General features: G+C 42.2%; 1 protein-coding gene across 1 annotated transcript; it reads left to right on the top strand.

Annotated features, from left to right (window-relative positions):
* Positions 1-10449: 10449 nt before the first annotated feature.
* GPR12 (G protein-coupled receptor 12) lies at positions 10450-11454 on the top strand (the record flags this gene model as incomplete). The annotated part of the gene is made up of 1 exon (XM_079540804.1): positions 10450-11454. Exon 1 carries the CDS (start codon positions 10456-10458, stop codon positions 11452-11454), a length of 999 nt encoding a protein of 332 aa, XP_079396930.1. The 5' UTR covers positions 10450-10455.
* Between the last annotated feature and the right edge of the window lie 3668 nt (positions 11455-15122).

The raw sequence follows: 15122 nt of genomic DNA, 5'->3' as shown, positions 1-15122 counted from the left end.
CATTAAGCATTCTACACCAATAACCACCTCCTGTGTATAAACATATTACCACATTGCACGTTGCCTGTACTACTCACTTTGAGCAAGAATCAGCTTTAGACAGCCTGGATTAACTCAGATCCACTCCCACACACACGGACATAAAGTTATATGGAACACCAACAAAGACCAGCAGTGATTTTGAGGTTACCATCAGTTTTGCCACTACATGCATTATTTTCCGTGGCTATGATGATTCACACTGAGACATTTGATTGGGTTAACTTCCATGCAGTCTCTCATATAAAAATAGATAACCAGATAGATATACAGACAGTTAGATAGAGAAAGGGGAAGAAGAGATCAGGTAAACGTATGAAAGTCTTCTGAGATACTTTTCTCCAGCTTAACACACAGTTGGATTACGCAGTGTGTGATATTTACTGCAAGGTGACATGAGGTCATCATGAACCATCCACTGCATTTTAGTATGTTCACTCGCTGCTGTAAATGGCACAATGGAACGTCAATGCCCATGGATGTTCATTGTCAAGCGTTTTCTTTAAAAGGCTTGGTAAAATAACACCATCAGATTTAATTTTCTTTAGGTAAATGTCTTTCCTATATCAATATGTAAAAATGAATATCTTCCATATTCTATATGTAAAAACCTTTATTACATCATACTGTAGCAAACATTACTTTAATAAAGTGCAAAAGTACAAGGAAGACTTCAATGGACAGAGATAGAAGCTCTCCTTTTTTTTTCCATGAGGTAAATCTTTATATTCAAGTAACTTCTGTTGTAATTCATTGACAATTATTAGCATCATTGTGGCAGCTTCCCAAGGCGTGATAATACTACTGTGTTTACTTTACAAAGGAGGAGCTGAAACACAAGAAGACTGTGGTTCATCTCGTTGGACTTCAGACATCTAAAACATTAACCTAAGTTCCCTTTGTTATAAACAGAAAGAGAAGCAAGCTCTTTCAAAGGCTGCTTAGTCCTTCCTAAGATGAATGCACTGAAATTACTGCAGCTCATCTACACCTAAGCTGGCAACAGACAGAAATTTGTTTGCTTGAGAAGATGAGGCAAATTTGTTTGCATAATCCTCACACATGCAGACTTGCTTAGAAAACACGCAGCTGAACGTTTTCAAAAGTGCATGCAGTAAGTAATGAAACACACAGATGGATCACACTGCTGGCTTATTGCTTTGAATCTACTGTAATACAAATGAAGATGTAAGGTCAAAAAACATCTTGGATTTTTGGACTAAAGTTGAATAATTTTGAACATGTAAGGTTTTGAAAAAAATAATTTTACTTGTTTTTACTTTACATTCCTCCTATTTCCTTAAAAGAATCCTCTATCACAAATCTTTCCTGGAGTTTCAGCATGAAATGTGGCAATTTCCAAGTAGCACAAAGGCAGGAGAAAGTGAGCTAGCGTCTAAAGAGAATGGAGAGAATGAATCCACAAAGCCACAGTTAGTTTTTAAGTGTTATGGTCATATTGTAAAATTCCCATCAGTTTGGCTTGTTACAATGTATTTTTTCCATGATCATTTTTTTCCAGAAGAAATGAAGTGTGATACTATGGGCTGCGTTCAAAATCAAATGGTATCGTTGATGTCAGTGGAGTTGTCCGAGTGTAAAGTTAGGGCAGGATTTTAGTTCATCTCATTCAGTTAAGTGAAAACAGGTGTTCAGAACAGACAAAAACAGGGTGGCCAAATTCTAAGCCTGTTTAAACTAGTATTAAAATGTATTCCACATTTTGGAAACCAAGTTGCAGCCAAAGTGTTCTGGATTTAACATAGCGATTTTGCTTATTTCACTTTCGTAAGTTTGACAGCATACAAATAAATCAATCACGAAATCCAGATAAAGATCTAGTTTCAGCCAGGCTTGCCTTTGTATGCTGCGAAAGCACACAGCTGAGAAATCTAGGAGGAGGATTCTTTACTTTTACAAACCTGGATGTTTTTCAACATTTCTTTTCATTCTCAAATCCTTCTAACTAGCCAGTTCAGGTATCTACCAATGCAAAGGGGAACAGAAATGCTTAGAAATGTTTACATGCCAATATTGCTTAACTCTGGCGATCACAACTTATGTACTGCCCAGGCGATGAAGAGTCGAAGAGTAAACAGAACAAAGAAACCATCCTGTGGTATTGATGCAGAATAGCACTACAGCTGCTACTGAGAAGGAAAAAAAAAAGTACTGGTTTGGTTGAGTCCTTCCATGGCTTAGATGAGTGGTTTCAGGCAGTTTGTCAATACACTGGGCACGCCATCTCCTGTGCTTGTTTTTACAAGTCGGGAAGCCATACAAGAATATTTAGGTCAAATAAATAATATATATCTCATAAGGAGTACAAGTCAGTGGGAGTGGGCTAGTCCTTGGAGGTTGCTCTTTGGTGGGCAACATTTGTTTCCCGAAGATGCAAGAGAGTTTTAACCATTTATATCAAGAGTGCTGAAGATTTATATTGCATTGCTGTGGTTTTTTTTTTTTTCATACAAATATATAAAAAGAAGATGTATCTAAGAGAAAAAGAGTCAGAGAAGCACATTCAGGTATAAATGAATATATATTAGGTCAGCTTCTGACTGTTTAGTAAGGCTCTTATCAATTTCTACTGAGCGGTCCGGAATTTTCCTCTTCCACTACCCACAGATCTGAATTCACCTGGAAACAAAGATTGAATTGATAATGAAATAAAGCATGGCAAGTTAGGAATGTACACAGCAGGGTTGGACTGTCCAGCAGCCTGAGTTTATTGACTGTGCATTCCAGTTCCTATTGCATATATGTTTACTGTTCCTTTACACGTCAAACCGCGTATTTTTTATATCAGCCACCCGCAGTCAGAGATCACCATGTGCTCTTTAACACATCGTTTTGCTTAACAGTGCACCTCATGTATCTTCCTGTCTCAATTACAGCAGCTGTCATATTTCAAGCGCTCAATTCAAGTAGCTACTTTCAGTCACAAATGGGGTGCCTTTCAGACCACCACATGACCACCAGTTGGTGCACCCAGACCTCCCTGTCCTGCTGTGCACTCAGCAAGCAGAGAAGGACAGTGCTACAAACAGCAGCAGTAACGATACTGAGGTCCTTCCACTGGATTCACCACCCAGGATGGAGACGAACCTAAGCTGTATCTGTCACTTAGATCTTTCCTAGCTTCTCTAATCACAGTCTGTCCTGCTTAGCACATCAGGTTGGAAAACAAGGCTGGTCTCAAACTGACAAGAAATGTCCATAGAATTGACCCAAAACATCTAAGAGTAAGAAATACTTTTGCTAGAATTGCTACAGTTCATGGCTTGGGGCATTTCTATTACAAGAACATTAAAGTTGTGTGGACATAAGCAAAGGTATATTTGCTCTTTTCATATAATAATCACCATGTGGGAATTCAGAAACTTCTCTTGTTGCAAATAGTCAGCCCTATACTTCTTCATCTGACCACTTTGCTACCTTCTGTCATGTTTCGTGTGCTATAAATCATAGCTGTGCCACTGAGGTTTAAAAAGAAAAAGATGGAAAGAAGAAATGTATCAGTCACTGCATCCATAAATGAGGACGGAGGATTACTATGGCTTCTTTTCAGGCCATTGCTGGGGTGGTTATCTGCACGTACAGCAGTTCTCCTGGGAACAGCTGAAGCCTAATGGGTTATAGCAGCCTATATAGCAAGATTGTTAAAAAAAGAGCCCAGGACTTGCCAGGAGAGATAGATACCAAGCCCACATCAAAGGAAACAACAAGATATAAAAATGAGGCTGGATTCCTCAGTGCCATGAATGAGTTTGTTACAGAGTGTTAAGCTATCAGTATGGACTAATTTCACACAAAGGCACTGGAACAACATTACTGCAGATTCAGAAGTGGTGCTCTCCCCTGGGAAGGTTCTCAGGAGAACCACTTCCAATTGCTTTTGTCCCACTCATCCCCCTCCCCGCATTCAACCCTGGGAAGAAGTGCTATATTTCAGCTCTTGCCAGAGAGAGAGACAAATGAGAGAAAAATCCTTCTACCAGGCTTGAAATCCCCAAATGCTTTTAGTGGTTGTGATTTCCCCAGCGAGCAATTTTTAACAGAATGAGCAGATAAAATTACACCACAAACCATCAGGTTGAAGGATAGAGCCATCATCATAATCAAGCATCACTCTCACAACTGTTTCATCTCAGGAATTTCCTGAATATTCATTCTTCTTAATAGCAAGGGACAGAGATCACTAACATATTTTAAATACACATGGAAGAACTCTGCCTATGCTTCACCACAATAGAAACACTGGCTGTATTTACTGGGCATGTATTTACTGCTCCATTAGATCAAGCCGGTGCAGCCCAGTGTTCTCAGCCACATGATATACAGCTGTACACGTGTACAGCAGCTGTACAGTTACACTGTTTGCACTGTCACTGCATCAGCCCCAAACTCCCTACCACATCCGTGGGATAATTAAATATCAGACACTGATCCCAAATATGTAGAAGGGGAGCCACGAGGCGATAGATTTATGGCCTTATAAATGAAATCACGATGAGCCACCAGTTCTGCTCATCTCCCTTTTCCCACTGATCTTAAAATCTCCTTTACAGTATTATTCTTTATTCATATGACTGCTGTGAATAATGATTGCTCTTATAAATCTTCACAGGTTCAGATACTTAATCACACACCTAATGCATCTATGAGCAGCTGAGCAGCCCTGTAGACCTGACTTATTAAGGCCAGCTTTCAATTACCAGCTGTGAGGTCGCTTATTTCACCGTTCCTCTTTCCACCATCTGAATGTCAGATGTATAAAGCATTTGACATTTCGGGAAACACCAGCGTTATAACAACTCCCCAGAGTTATGACCATGCACTAATTTTTAGACAACAGCTGCTAATAAGCATGTAATTTTCAAGCTTTAATTTCAACTCTAATATACATAATTTAAAATCCCCAATTCAAAGCTTTTTAAAATTTAAATGAGATCTCTTGCTAGTATTAAAAAAAAAAAAAATATCAGCATGATCACTAAACCAAAAATATAAGTAAATGCACAATTAGCATGTGTGCATATAAATTCCACTGTATGAATGGGCAATGGTTACAAATAATAGCTTTTTTAGTAGATTCTCTGTGAACCCCAGAAATGGTTTACTTAAAATCACTCTCATTACGGAGACTGGTCATCTTAGCTGAAAATTTTTCCATGGATGAACGAGCTGTGAAAATTAATCACTTTTATGGCCACAGAAAGAGGTTGTTCTGGGTCACTGTCCAGATAGTAAAATACTAGAAGCCTATGATCTAGTTTATAATTCATCATAGGCTATAGTTAGCCCTAGAGTTATTAAAGTCATTTTCTTGCTCTTTTCGAAACAGTAATTACTCCAGAGATTTCTGCAGCTTATAGTTTAAATGCCAAGTTCAATCATTTGATTACTATATGCCTGTAAGTTAAAAAATACTTCAGTAAAGTGCTTATTATTTGAGGTGGACATTCCAAAGGAAAACGCATCAACAAACCCAGCCCTTGAAGTTTCAGTAGTCCTGCAATCGCATGGAAATTCAGCATAAGTCATTCATTATCAATATAACAGTACAATTACAGTTGAACACTTGAGCCCAGCAGTGTACTTCATGCGTATGCAGTTCTTCAGCAAACACCAGTGGGTGTTTGGATAGTGTGGGGAGGCCAAGAGTTAATGTATAAAAAAGGATGGCAGAAATGAGTGGATTCAGAGCATCGTAGGGCAGGTGGAATTCAGTGTATTTTAAAGGGGAAAACAAGTGCATTTAGCTAGGGATTCAAACAGAAGGGCGTCATGGTCAGAACATCAGTGGAAAGTACATTAGGATCTTTATTCTATTACTCGCTGTTTCACATCAGATTGGAAATGAGCCAATAGGAAACACAGCTCTTGTCATCACACCTTTACCTTTGAGAGAGATTGTGGAAGTAATTAAAAATTAAAAGTTCATGTGATGATGCTTGGCCTTTTGTCACTGATACCAAGCTCTGTCTAATGTACTGTGCCATCAGTAACAGTTTTGTTTGAGTATTAATTTGGTGTGTACTAGCCAAATATAGTAAAAGCAGTCAGAGAAGCAGGGAGGGTTCTGAAGATGGTATTTTATGGGGTGTCGCATTAATTATGTGAATGTACCTCTTTTCTATAGAAAATAAGAACACTTCTGGAAGTATGGCATACTGAAGTAAAGCCTACAAAGCATATTCAGCTATTTACCAAGTGGATGCAGATAAAAGTAGCACTCAGAACAAACATCAGATAAAACTCAGAAATCTTTGAGTCTCTTAGCACTTAAGGCCAAGAGAAATCTTTGGACCAACAAGTCTGACCTCTGTAAGACTTTTTTGAATACTCCTTACCTTTTTAATAAATCTGTCAACATGCTTCCTTCAAACGGGATTCAAAATAGCCAATGATGAATACTTCTCAATATCAAATATTTCCTGAGAAGCTTTGGAAGAGAAAAAGAGCACCTTATATTTGAAGCGTGAGAGGCACCAATTCGGAAAGGTGTTTCCATTCAGAGATTATCTCATAGCAGAGCTGCAAATGTTTCCTTTCCAGTGGATTCCTCCTGAACTACATTTTAACTTCATTTGATAACATGGATTAAAGTGCAGCATCATTTTCATGAAGGTAATAATTCTTGAAAAATATGGTGGATGTCAAGAATTGCTGAGATATAGTTTCCTCTGACACAAAAGAGGAAGTCAAACCCTTCTATTCAGTTTATTTGGCCACCAAGCAAGCTGACAGTTAGAACTCTCTCACTGAAAGACGTCAGTTCACATCACAGAAAGCAGTCAATAAACAATAACTTCAATGTTTCTGCACAATGAGAGCATCTTGTTGGACCATCCATCCATCCATCCATCCATCCATCCATCCATCCATCCATCCATCCATCCAACCTCCTAACAGCTAATTTTGCTGCTGTGTATTGCAGTACATTCCACTTGGGCAATTTTGAAAAGACATTTGTGAGCTTTATAGCAGCTTCAGGTCTATAGTGCTCAGATTATGAATGTGTGCAAGCTCACGCATCTTTTTCTCTTGTTTCTCTCTTTTGCCTACCGTACAGGTTACATAGTTGGTTAAGAAAATCATGAAAATATTGCCTCCAATAGTAGCCAGCTCCAGCATTCAGGTGTGATAACATACCTTTAAGCATCGTTATCACAATTTCCACCAAGATACAAGCTTCATAATTTAAATCATCATATATATATGATGTAGGAGTATAGACAGGTTTCTGTCAGGGAACTTGGTCACCTCCTCTATTATAACTGAACACACCTTTCAGAAACATTCTCAGAAATATTCCCCATGCTTTTAATACTCAGGATGCCCATTATCTCATTTTAAATACCTAGAATTATCAACACACCTTGAATCACTTTCAGCTTTGAGAGACTACTCTGCCAGCAAACAGAGCAACCAAATATAGCTGGAAGCCAGCCTTTCCACCTAAGCATGTTCAATATAATGATTCACAGTACAAACTTTTGCCATGATAACATACACCTTTTAGTATTTTTATTATGTATGTCTTGTTTTCTGGTTTAAAAAGCCTGAGAAGTGAGCACAGAACCAACGTCCTCTGTGGTCCTTTGAAGAACTTAATGTATTTTGTGGTGGCCTGAAGAAGCTCACTGCATACCACGTGCATCTCAAGCTTTATTCGTAATCAGTAATCGGAGACTGGCATGAAAGCACTTGTTGTAGATGTAGCAAAAAATAGATGAAAGATGCACAGAAGCATAAACAATGTGCACTGTACCCAGTTCCAGAATAATCCAACCATGACAAATCAAAAAAAGAGGAGCAAAATAGTTATTTAATGTACCCATGTGCTTTGTTAAAGGAAGTAGAAAAGAGAAACAGTGGTTAAAAAAAATAAAAATAGATGTACATTCAGGGAAACATATCCCCAAGTCAGATACTTTTGAAGATTCCAAACATCGAACCAATTATTAGGTAAGATAGAGTTCTCTGACAGAGGATGCCTTATGCTAACCATGGCTATTAAAAGCAGTTGGCACCCAAGCGAGAAGGAATAGCTTCCAAACATCTAAGACCATCATGGGCTTTTACCTAAAGAGAATGAACTGTGAGTTAAGAGAAAATTTTCCCTGCTATCATAACCTATAAGGAAATAAAAATCAGGTGTTACTAATTTGGGGCACAGCTTTTATTCTGGCATTTGCACACGTAAAACTTTTATTTCATAAAGACATCTTCCTAAAAGGTATTAAGAGGAAATCATTTGTGCTGGATGCACTGCTCCAGTGATTAATTATCTTGCTATTAAATGTGCTTGATTTTGAATCTGAACTTCCCTAACTGGCTTCCAGGCATTATACCCTTTTCTGTTAGAGGCGTATAAAATCCTGGTGAAAGAATGCTCTAATCCAGTCATCTCTCAATTTTCTCCTAGAGAAACTGAAAAGAGTAACTTCTATAAATCCCTCACTATGACGCAATTTCTCAGGTCTTCAATGCCATGTCTGTGACTTTTCTCTGAATCTCTCTTCTTTCTCAGTACATTAAAAAAAAAAAAAAAAAAAAAAGTGTATCCAGCTTTCAAATACTAATCTCATCAGTGCCCTGACCAGAGGTAACACAGAATCACAGGGCTTGGAAGGAACCTCTGGAGATCATCCAGTACAACCCCTGCTAAAGCAAGTTCCCTGCTAACACAGGCTGAGCAGGAAAGCATTCAAACAGGTCTTGAATATCACCAGAGAAGAAGGCTCCACCACTTCTCTGGGCAACCTGTTTCAGTGCTCTGTCACCCTCACAGTAGAGAAGTTCTTTTGCATGTTTGTATGTAACTTCTTGCATCCCAGTTTTTGCCCATTTACCCTTGCTCTGTCACTGTATACCACTGAAAGGAGCCTCGCTTCAACCATTTGACTCTCACTCCTCAGATATTTATGAACAGCAGAGATCCCCACTGTCTTCTCTTCTCCAGACTGAACAGCCCCAGCTCTCTCAGCCTTTTCCCATAAGGGAGATGCTCTAAGCCCCAGTCATCTTTGTGGTCCTCAATTCGACTCTCTCCATATGTTCCCTGTCTTTCTTGAACTGGGGAGCCCAGAACTGGACACAGCACTCCTGATGTAGCCTCACCACGGCAGCGTAGAGGAGGAGAATCACCCCCCTGCAGCTGCTGGCCACACTGTAATGCATCCCAGGATCCCACTTGGCCACAAGGGCACACTGCTGGCTCATGGCCAACCTGCTGCCCAACAGAACACCAGGTCCTCCTCTGCAGAGCTCCTTTTCAGCAGGTCAGCCATCAACCTGTACTGGCACATGTGGTTTTTCTTCCCCCTTTGCCCTTGTTGCCCTTTTCCTCTTTACCCAACTCTCCAGTCTGTCCAGGTCTTGCTGAATGGCAACACAGCCTCCTAGCTTTGTATCATCAGCAAACTTGCTGTGGGTGAACTCTATCCCTTTGTGCATGTCACTGATAAACATGTCAAACAAAAACAACAACATATTCAACAACACGTTGAACAGAGCCTGCACTGACCTAAAGGAAAGCCCACAGCTACAGGTCTCCAACTAGACTCTGTGCCACTGACCACAACCTCCTGAGTTCTGCCAGTCAGCCATTTCTCAGCCCACCTCACTGCCTACTCCAAACCCCCAATGTCACATCCTTGTTCCAGTATCACAGGGAGGCTGTCCTGCATTACATTCCTGCCTTACAGCCCTGCACGAGGACCTCTCGTATATAGCCGACCAAGCGCTGAACTCCCACCCGCTCCCTCCCGCCTCGCAGCAGGAGGCATCTGCGCAGGCGCGCGAGCACGAGGCGAACCCCCGTTCCCGCGCAGAGCCCACGTGGCCGCGCGCGCGCCGCCTTTCCCTTTCCTCTCCTCTCCTCTTCTCACCCGAACCGCTGCGCGCGCAGGAGAAGGGGAGGGGGGGGGGGGCGAGCGCGCGCACCTGCGCTGCGCCCTCGGCCCCTGGCGCCGAGTGGTGGAGGGCGGCCGCCTCGGAGGGACCCTGCGAGCCTCGTCCTCCGGGACAGCCCAGGTGTGTGCGTGCCGGGGGGAGGGCTGCCTGGGGGTTGCGGTGCCCGCGCGGAGTTTGTGAGCCCTCGGAGGACCTCAGCCCCCCACCCCGGGCGGGGCTTTCCTCACGGGGGGTCGGGGAAGGACCGCCGCCCCCTCACCCGTAACGCTCACCGCGGCTGCGGCACAGCGGCGCTGCGGGGCGGGGGGGTCGCGCTTTCCCTCAGCGGGGGTCGGTGCTCCGGGTACCCACCTCCGTCTGCGGTGCCGTTTATGTAACGAGAGCCCTCCTGGCAGGCGGTGCCGCCCGGGGCGCTGCGCTCTCGGGGCGCTGCCTGCAGCGCTGCGTGCGGGCGGTAAAACCCTGTCTTTCCGTTGAAGAACCGGGGTTAAAATGAATGAAGAGCCGACGGTCAATGCGAGCTGGCTGCCTCAGGACCGCGTAGAAGCCGGCTCTACCGAGAACGCCTCGGGCTCCTCCCTGGTTCCCGTGGTGGAGCCGGAGCCAGAGCTCTGGGTGAACCCCTGGGACATTGTCCTGTGCACCTCGGGGACCCTCATCTCCTGCGAGAATGCCGTGGTGGTGCTTATCATTTTCCATAACCCCAGCCTCCGCGCGCCCATGTTCCTGCTGATAGGCAGCCTGGCGCTGGCGGACCTCCTGGCGGGGATCGGACTTATCGTCAATTTCGTGTTTGCGTACCTGCTGCGCTCGGAAGCCACCAAACTGGTGACGGTTGGACTCATTGTTGCCTCTTTCTCCGCGTCCGTTGGCAGCTTGCTGGCTATCACTGTCGATCGGTACCTTTCCTTGTATTACGCTTTGACTTACAATTCGGAGAGGACTGTCACTTTTACCTATGTCATGCTTGTACTGCTGTGGGGAGCAGCTATCTGTATCGGACTGCTGCCTGTGATGGGCTGGAACTGCCTCAGAGATGAATCCACCTGCAGTGTTATCAGACCGCTCACTAAAAATAACGCGGCGGTCCTCTCGGTCTCCTTCTTGCTTATGTTTGCCCTCATGCTGCAGCTCTACATTCAGATCTGTAAAATCGTGATGCGCCATGCCCATCAGATTGCCTTGCAGCACCATTTCCTGGCCACTTCCCACTATGTCACCACCCGAAAAGGAGTGTCTACTTTGGCCATTATTTTGGGGACTTTCGCGGCTTGCTGGATGCCTTTTACGCTCTATTCTTTAATAGCAGATTACACCTATCCTTCTATATATACCTATGCCACCCTCCTGCCTGCTACCTACAATTCCATCATCAACCCTGTAATATATGCTTTTAGAAACCAGGAGATACAGAAAGCGCTGTGGCTCGTCTGCTGTGGCTGCATTCCTTCTAACCTGTCTCAGAGAGCGAGATCGCCCAGCGATGTCTGACTGGCGGCCAGCAGGACGCTCCTTAACACCTTCCTTCCCAGCCATCCCTGTGACCGTGTCTTTGGTTTAGATGCATTCATTAAGAGGCGTGTGGTGGGTTCCAGTCAGAGCCACAGGACGTGCTGACCTTTTGTGAACAGCAAACCCCAGTGACCAAAATGAAGCAAATGGTTTAAAAGGGAGATTTCCAAAATCAAAATAATCGGTGTTCTTACAGATTTATGATGTTGCTCAGGGTCTTTTTGTTATAAATATATAATCTAGACTTTGCCATGCTTGCCACGATTTTACATTAAGTTTGCTAATTAAAAATGGATTTAAACAGCATACCTCATTTGAAATTGTTTATGTGATTGAGTTCAGCCATACTGCATGTTACAGTCTGTTGTCAGGATATGTTTCCCCTCTTAATTCTTACTAAAACAGTAGGAAAAAAAAAATAAAAGAAGGAAAAAACCACTGCCCTGTTCCCACAAACCCATTTTTATATCATGAGAATGCTCTTCAAAATAATGGCCAATTGTGCTGATTTATCTAGTATTTATTGTGATAATCTCAGTGCAATGAATTTGCTGTGAGTGAGGAAGTACTTGCATAGCTTTTATTTTACATCTCTGCATGAATTAAGTTGATCATTATTTTTATAGAGTTCCACTTCTCGACCGAGTTCTGGCTGGATATTGAAACAGAAGATAGGCTTTGCCTTCTTACTCAGAAGTCAGGCCGATGTTTTCTCTTAAGTGTGGGACATCAGGCCTCATTATATTATTAACTTTAAAAGAACTCACTGGGGAGTTTTGAAGTTGATGAATCAACATGGTCTCTTCTGGCTGCATTTGTAACAGATGCAACACTTTGATGTGTCTCAGACAAGTTTTGTTTTTCTGTAGTGAAATATCAAATGGAATAACCTAATATTTTGGATCTACATGAAAGTTTGTTACTAAGTCAAAACGATTGCCACATGTTTTCACTATTCTGCTGTAATTTAAAATGTAGAAATTTATAAATTCTCGGAGCGTACCTGGTTCATAATTGTATGCAACCAGAACTGCAACTTGAATCAAGATTGTCTCCTTTTCTGGCAGTTTTGTCCGTTACAGATTGGGGTTCTTCTCGCTGTATGCATGTCAGTTCTCTTCATTATACGATGATAGTTCTGGTCTAAAAAGCAGAGCTTCCTCTCATGAGTGGTTAAGTTTAAAGCTATTTCTTACCTTTTACTGGAGCCACATTAGAAAGCAATAGAAATAAAACATTGCTTTCTAATTTCAAGACTTGATTGTCAGAGAGGAAATATTTCTGGGAGATTTATGAAGTTCATTGTCTATTCCAGTGTCAGTGCATAGGAGTTAATGGGAGCTCCTTGCACTGGCGTTAATGGGAGCTCCATGTGTTAATGCCCTGACATCAGTAGGAGGTTATGTTCCCTTGAATGTCGCAGTCGGCATACTGTATTGTTGCTTCAGTGTCTTCAATTGCAGTTAAAACAAAAAATCTCGAGTGTAAAATCAGCAATATTTACAGTTCAATGAAATAATATACCTGTGTAGTATAAATAGTAGAGACAACTGTGTTGCTGGTCTGGATTTTTCCAAATGGAACCTGTCCTTTTCACATGGATGTTTGGATGACTGTAGCTTTCTGTGACGTTAAGAATCATATGCTGTACGCAGTGCTGAATCTCAAATGTGAATGAATTGTCTACAAACAAGGCTCTGTAGAGGTTTTATGAGCAATAATTGAGTTGCAATGCTGGGTTCAAATTCCATTATCTACCTGCTTCAACCTTCACGATATTTGGCTCTTTGTTTGTAAGCTGATTAGTTTGGTAATTGTGGCATGGTCTGTAGAGCTGTGAACTCGCAGCTCCCTTGGCTTCACTGCCATTTACAGATTCTCAACACAGTTAGGATGTGGTCCCTACTCTGTGTAGGGTGTTGGTGTTCTTTATCTGCTTAGGAATGCTCATGATGCTCCAGTCGTTGTCAGGTTCCTTTTTTGTTACGGATTTTTGTAGAAGAAATAATCAGGTCATAAATATCCACACTATATACGAGTGCAGTTTTGCAAGTATGCAAAGTACTGAGATTAAATGGGGGTAGAAGGCATGAACTGAATAACGTAGAGAGGCTGGATAATATAGAGTGGCACTTCTTAAGACAACAGCTGAGATACACTAAAGCGATACATCTAGCCCCCTCCTTTTGCTGTTTTCTTTTTCTTTTTGTTCCTCTGAATCAAACTGCTGAAGAAGTGTGGTGAGGATGAGCAGCTACAACTGTGACCGTAATTCAGTCCCTAGGGCAGCCGTTCTGCTGTTTAAGCAGACCTGTTCTCATCTTCTCACATTGCCTTGCAGGCACGAGTGTTTTTCTCTCTGCAACACCTGGGTGGCAGGGAAGTTAGGAAAAAAAAACCAACAAAAAACAACAGCACAGAGGGAAATCATGTCATCCCCTCTTTCACACTGCTCCTTGTCATCTTCCTCACTCCACAGGCTGCTTAAGTCCTCCATGGCGTTTAATGCTGTCAGGAGAGCCGGCCTTTTCCCTGTGCCAGAGCAGAGATCTGTGACTGGAAGCTCCTCTCCTCAGGAATGATTCGAGTCAAAAAGAGGAGAGAAGGATTAATTATAGAAATTACCAAAAAAAAAAACCCCAACGGCTCACAGGGGCATGATTTGCCCTCATTTGATGAGTAACTCGTTTACCTTTCACCACAGACAGGTGAGAAACATGATTTTGCCTCCTGAGCTACTGCTGTGATGCCAGTGAGGGTGCTGGCTCTTTGAGAAGTGGTCTGAAGTTGAGACATTCTGGCAGCATAGGCCAGAAAATCCTTCTGGAAGTCAGTGACCTTGGTTTGTCCATAGCTGTCAGATTGAGCTCTAGCATGGTTTACGGTAGTAGTGAGATGCTATTAAATGCACCTCTGAATGAGTTCTTGGGCTGTGGGTATGAAGCCACCTACCTCACTTCCATAAGAAGAAATGCATGAAAGACAGCTGCTTTTCAGACTCTGAAATGAAGTATTTTACTGCTTTTATGTTAGAGTTTGTAGGCAGTAACAGTGTAGGCCTCAGATCATTAGGGTCTGGTGCCAGTATCCATGTAAAGATACCTCTGAAACTGACAGAAATCTGGACAGCTTGCAGGAATGTCATTGTTTTTGTCCCACTGAAGCACACCTGTGCATCAGAACTCACCGTGCTGGGTACAGTGAAGTAGTTTCATCATAATGTCAATTTTCAAGATTTGAAGTTCTTTTTTATTTATTAACGTATCTGACCTGAAGTTAAATTTGCTGTAGTAGTTTTAGTCATCCATTCAACCTCAAAGCCTGTATTTTAATTGTATTATTTTAACTGTTTCTCCAAACAGTGAGAACTCCAGCAATAAGGTTTTAGTATAACAGCAATAAAATCCTCCATGTTGCAGGTACTATAAACTGCTGAGTAACCTCAGAGCAATAGGGAGGAAGCAATATATTCTTCAGACAAAAAATAATTTGCGTAAGGAGAAGTCTTCCTTCATTAAACAGGGGCTGTAGGACCGATGTGGGACATTATTTCTGGTTTGTCTTACAGTTCTTGAGTTACTGAATGGGATTACTCAGCAATAGCTGCCTACCTTAGTTTTTGGATGCTGAATTCGTGCTGTCTGTAA

The sequence above is a fragment of the Tetrao urogallus genome (genome assembly GCF_951394365.1).
Source record: "Tetrao urogallus genome assembly, chromosome: 1".
Taxonomy (NCBI): domain Eukaryota; kingdom Metazoa; phylum Chordata; class Aves; order Galliformes; family Phasianidae; genus Tetrao; species Tetrao urogallus.
Note: the sequence above shows the minus strand (reverse complement) of the source record. Positions and strands in the feature narration are given on the sequence as shown.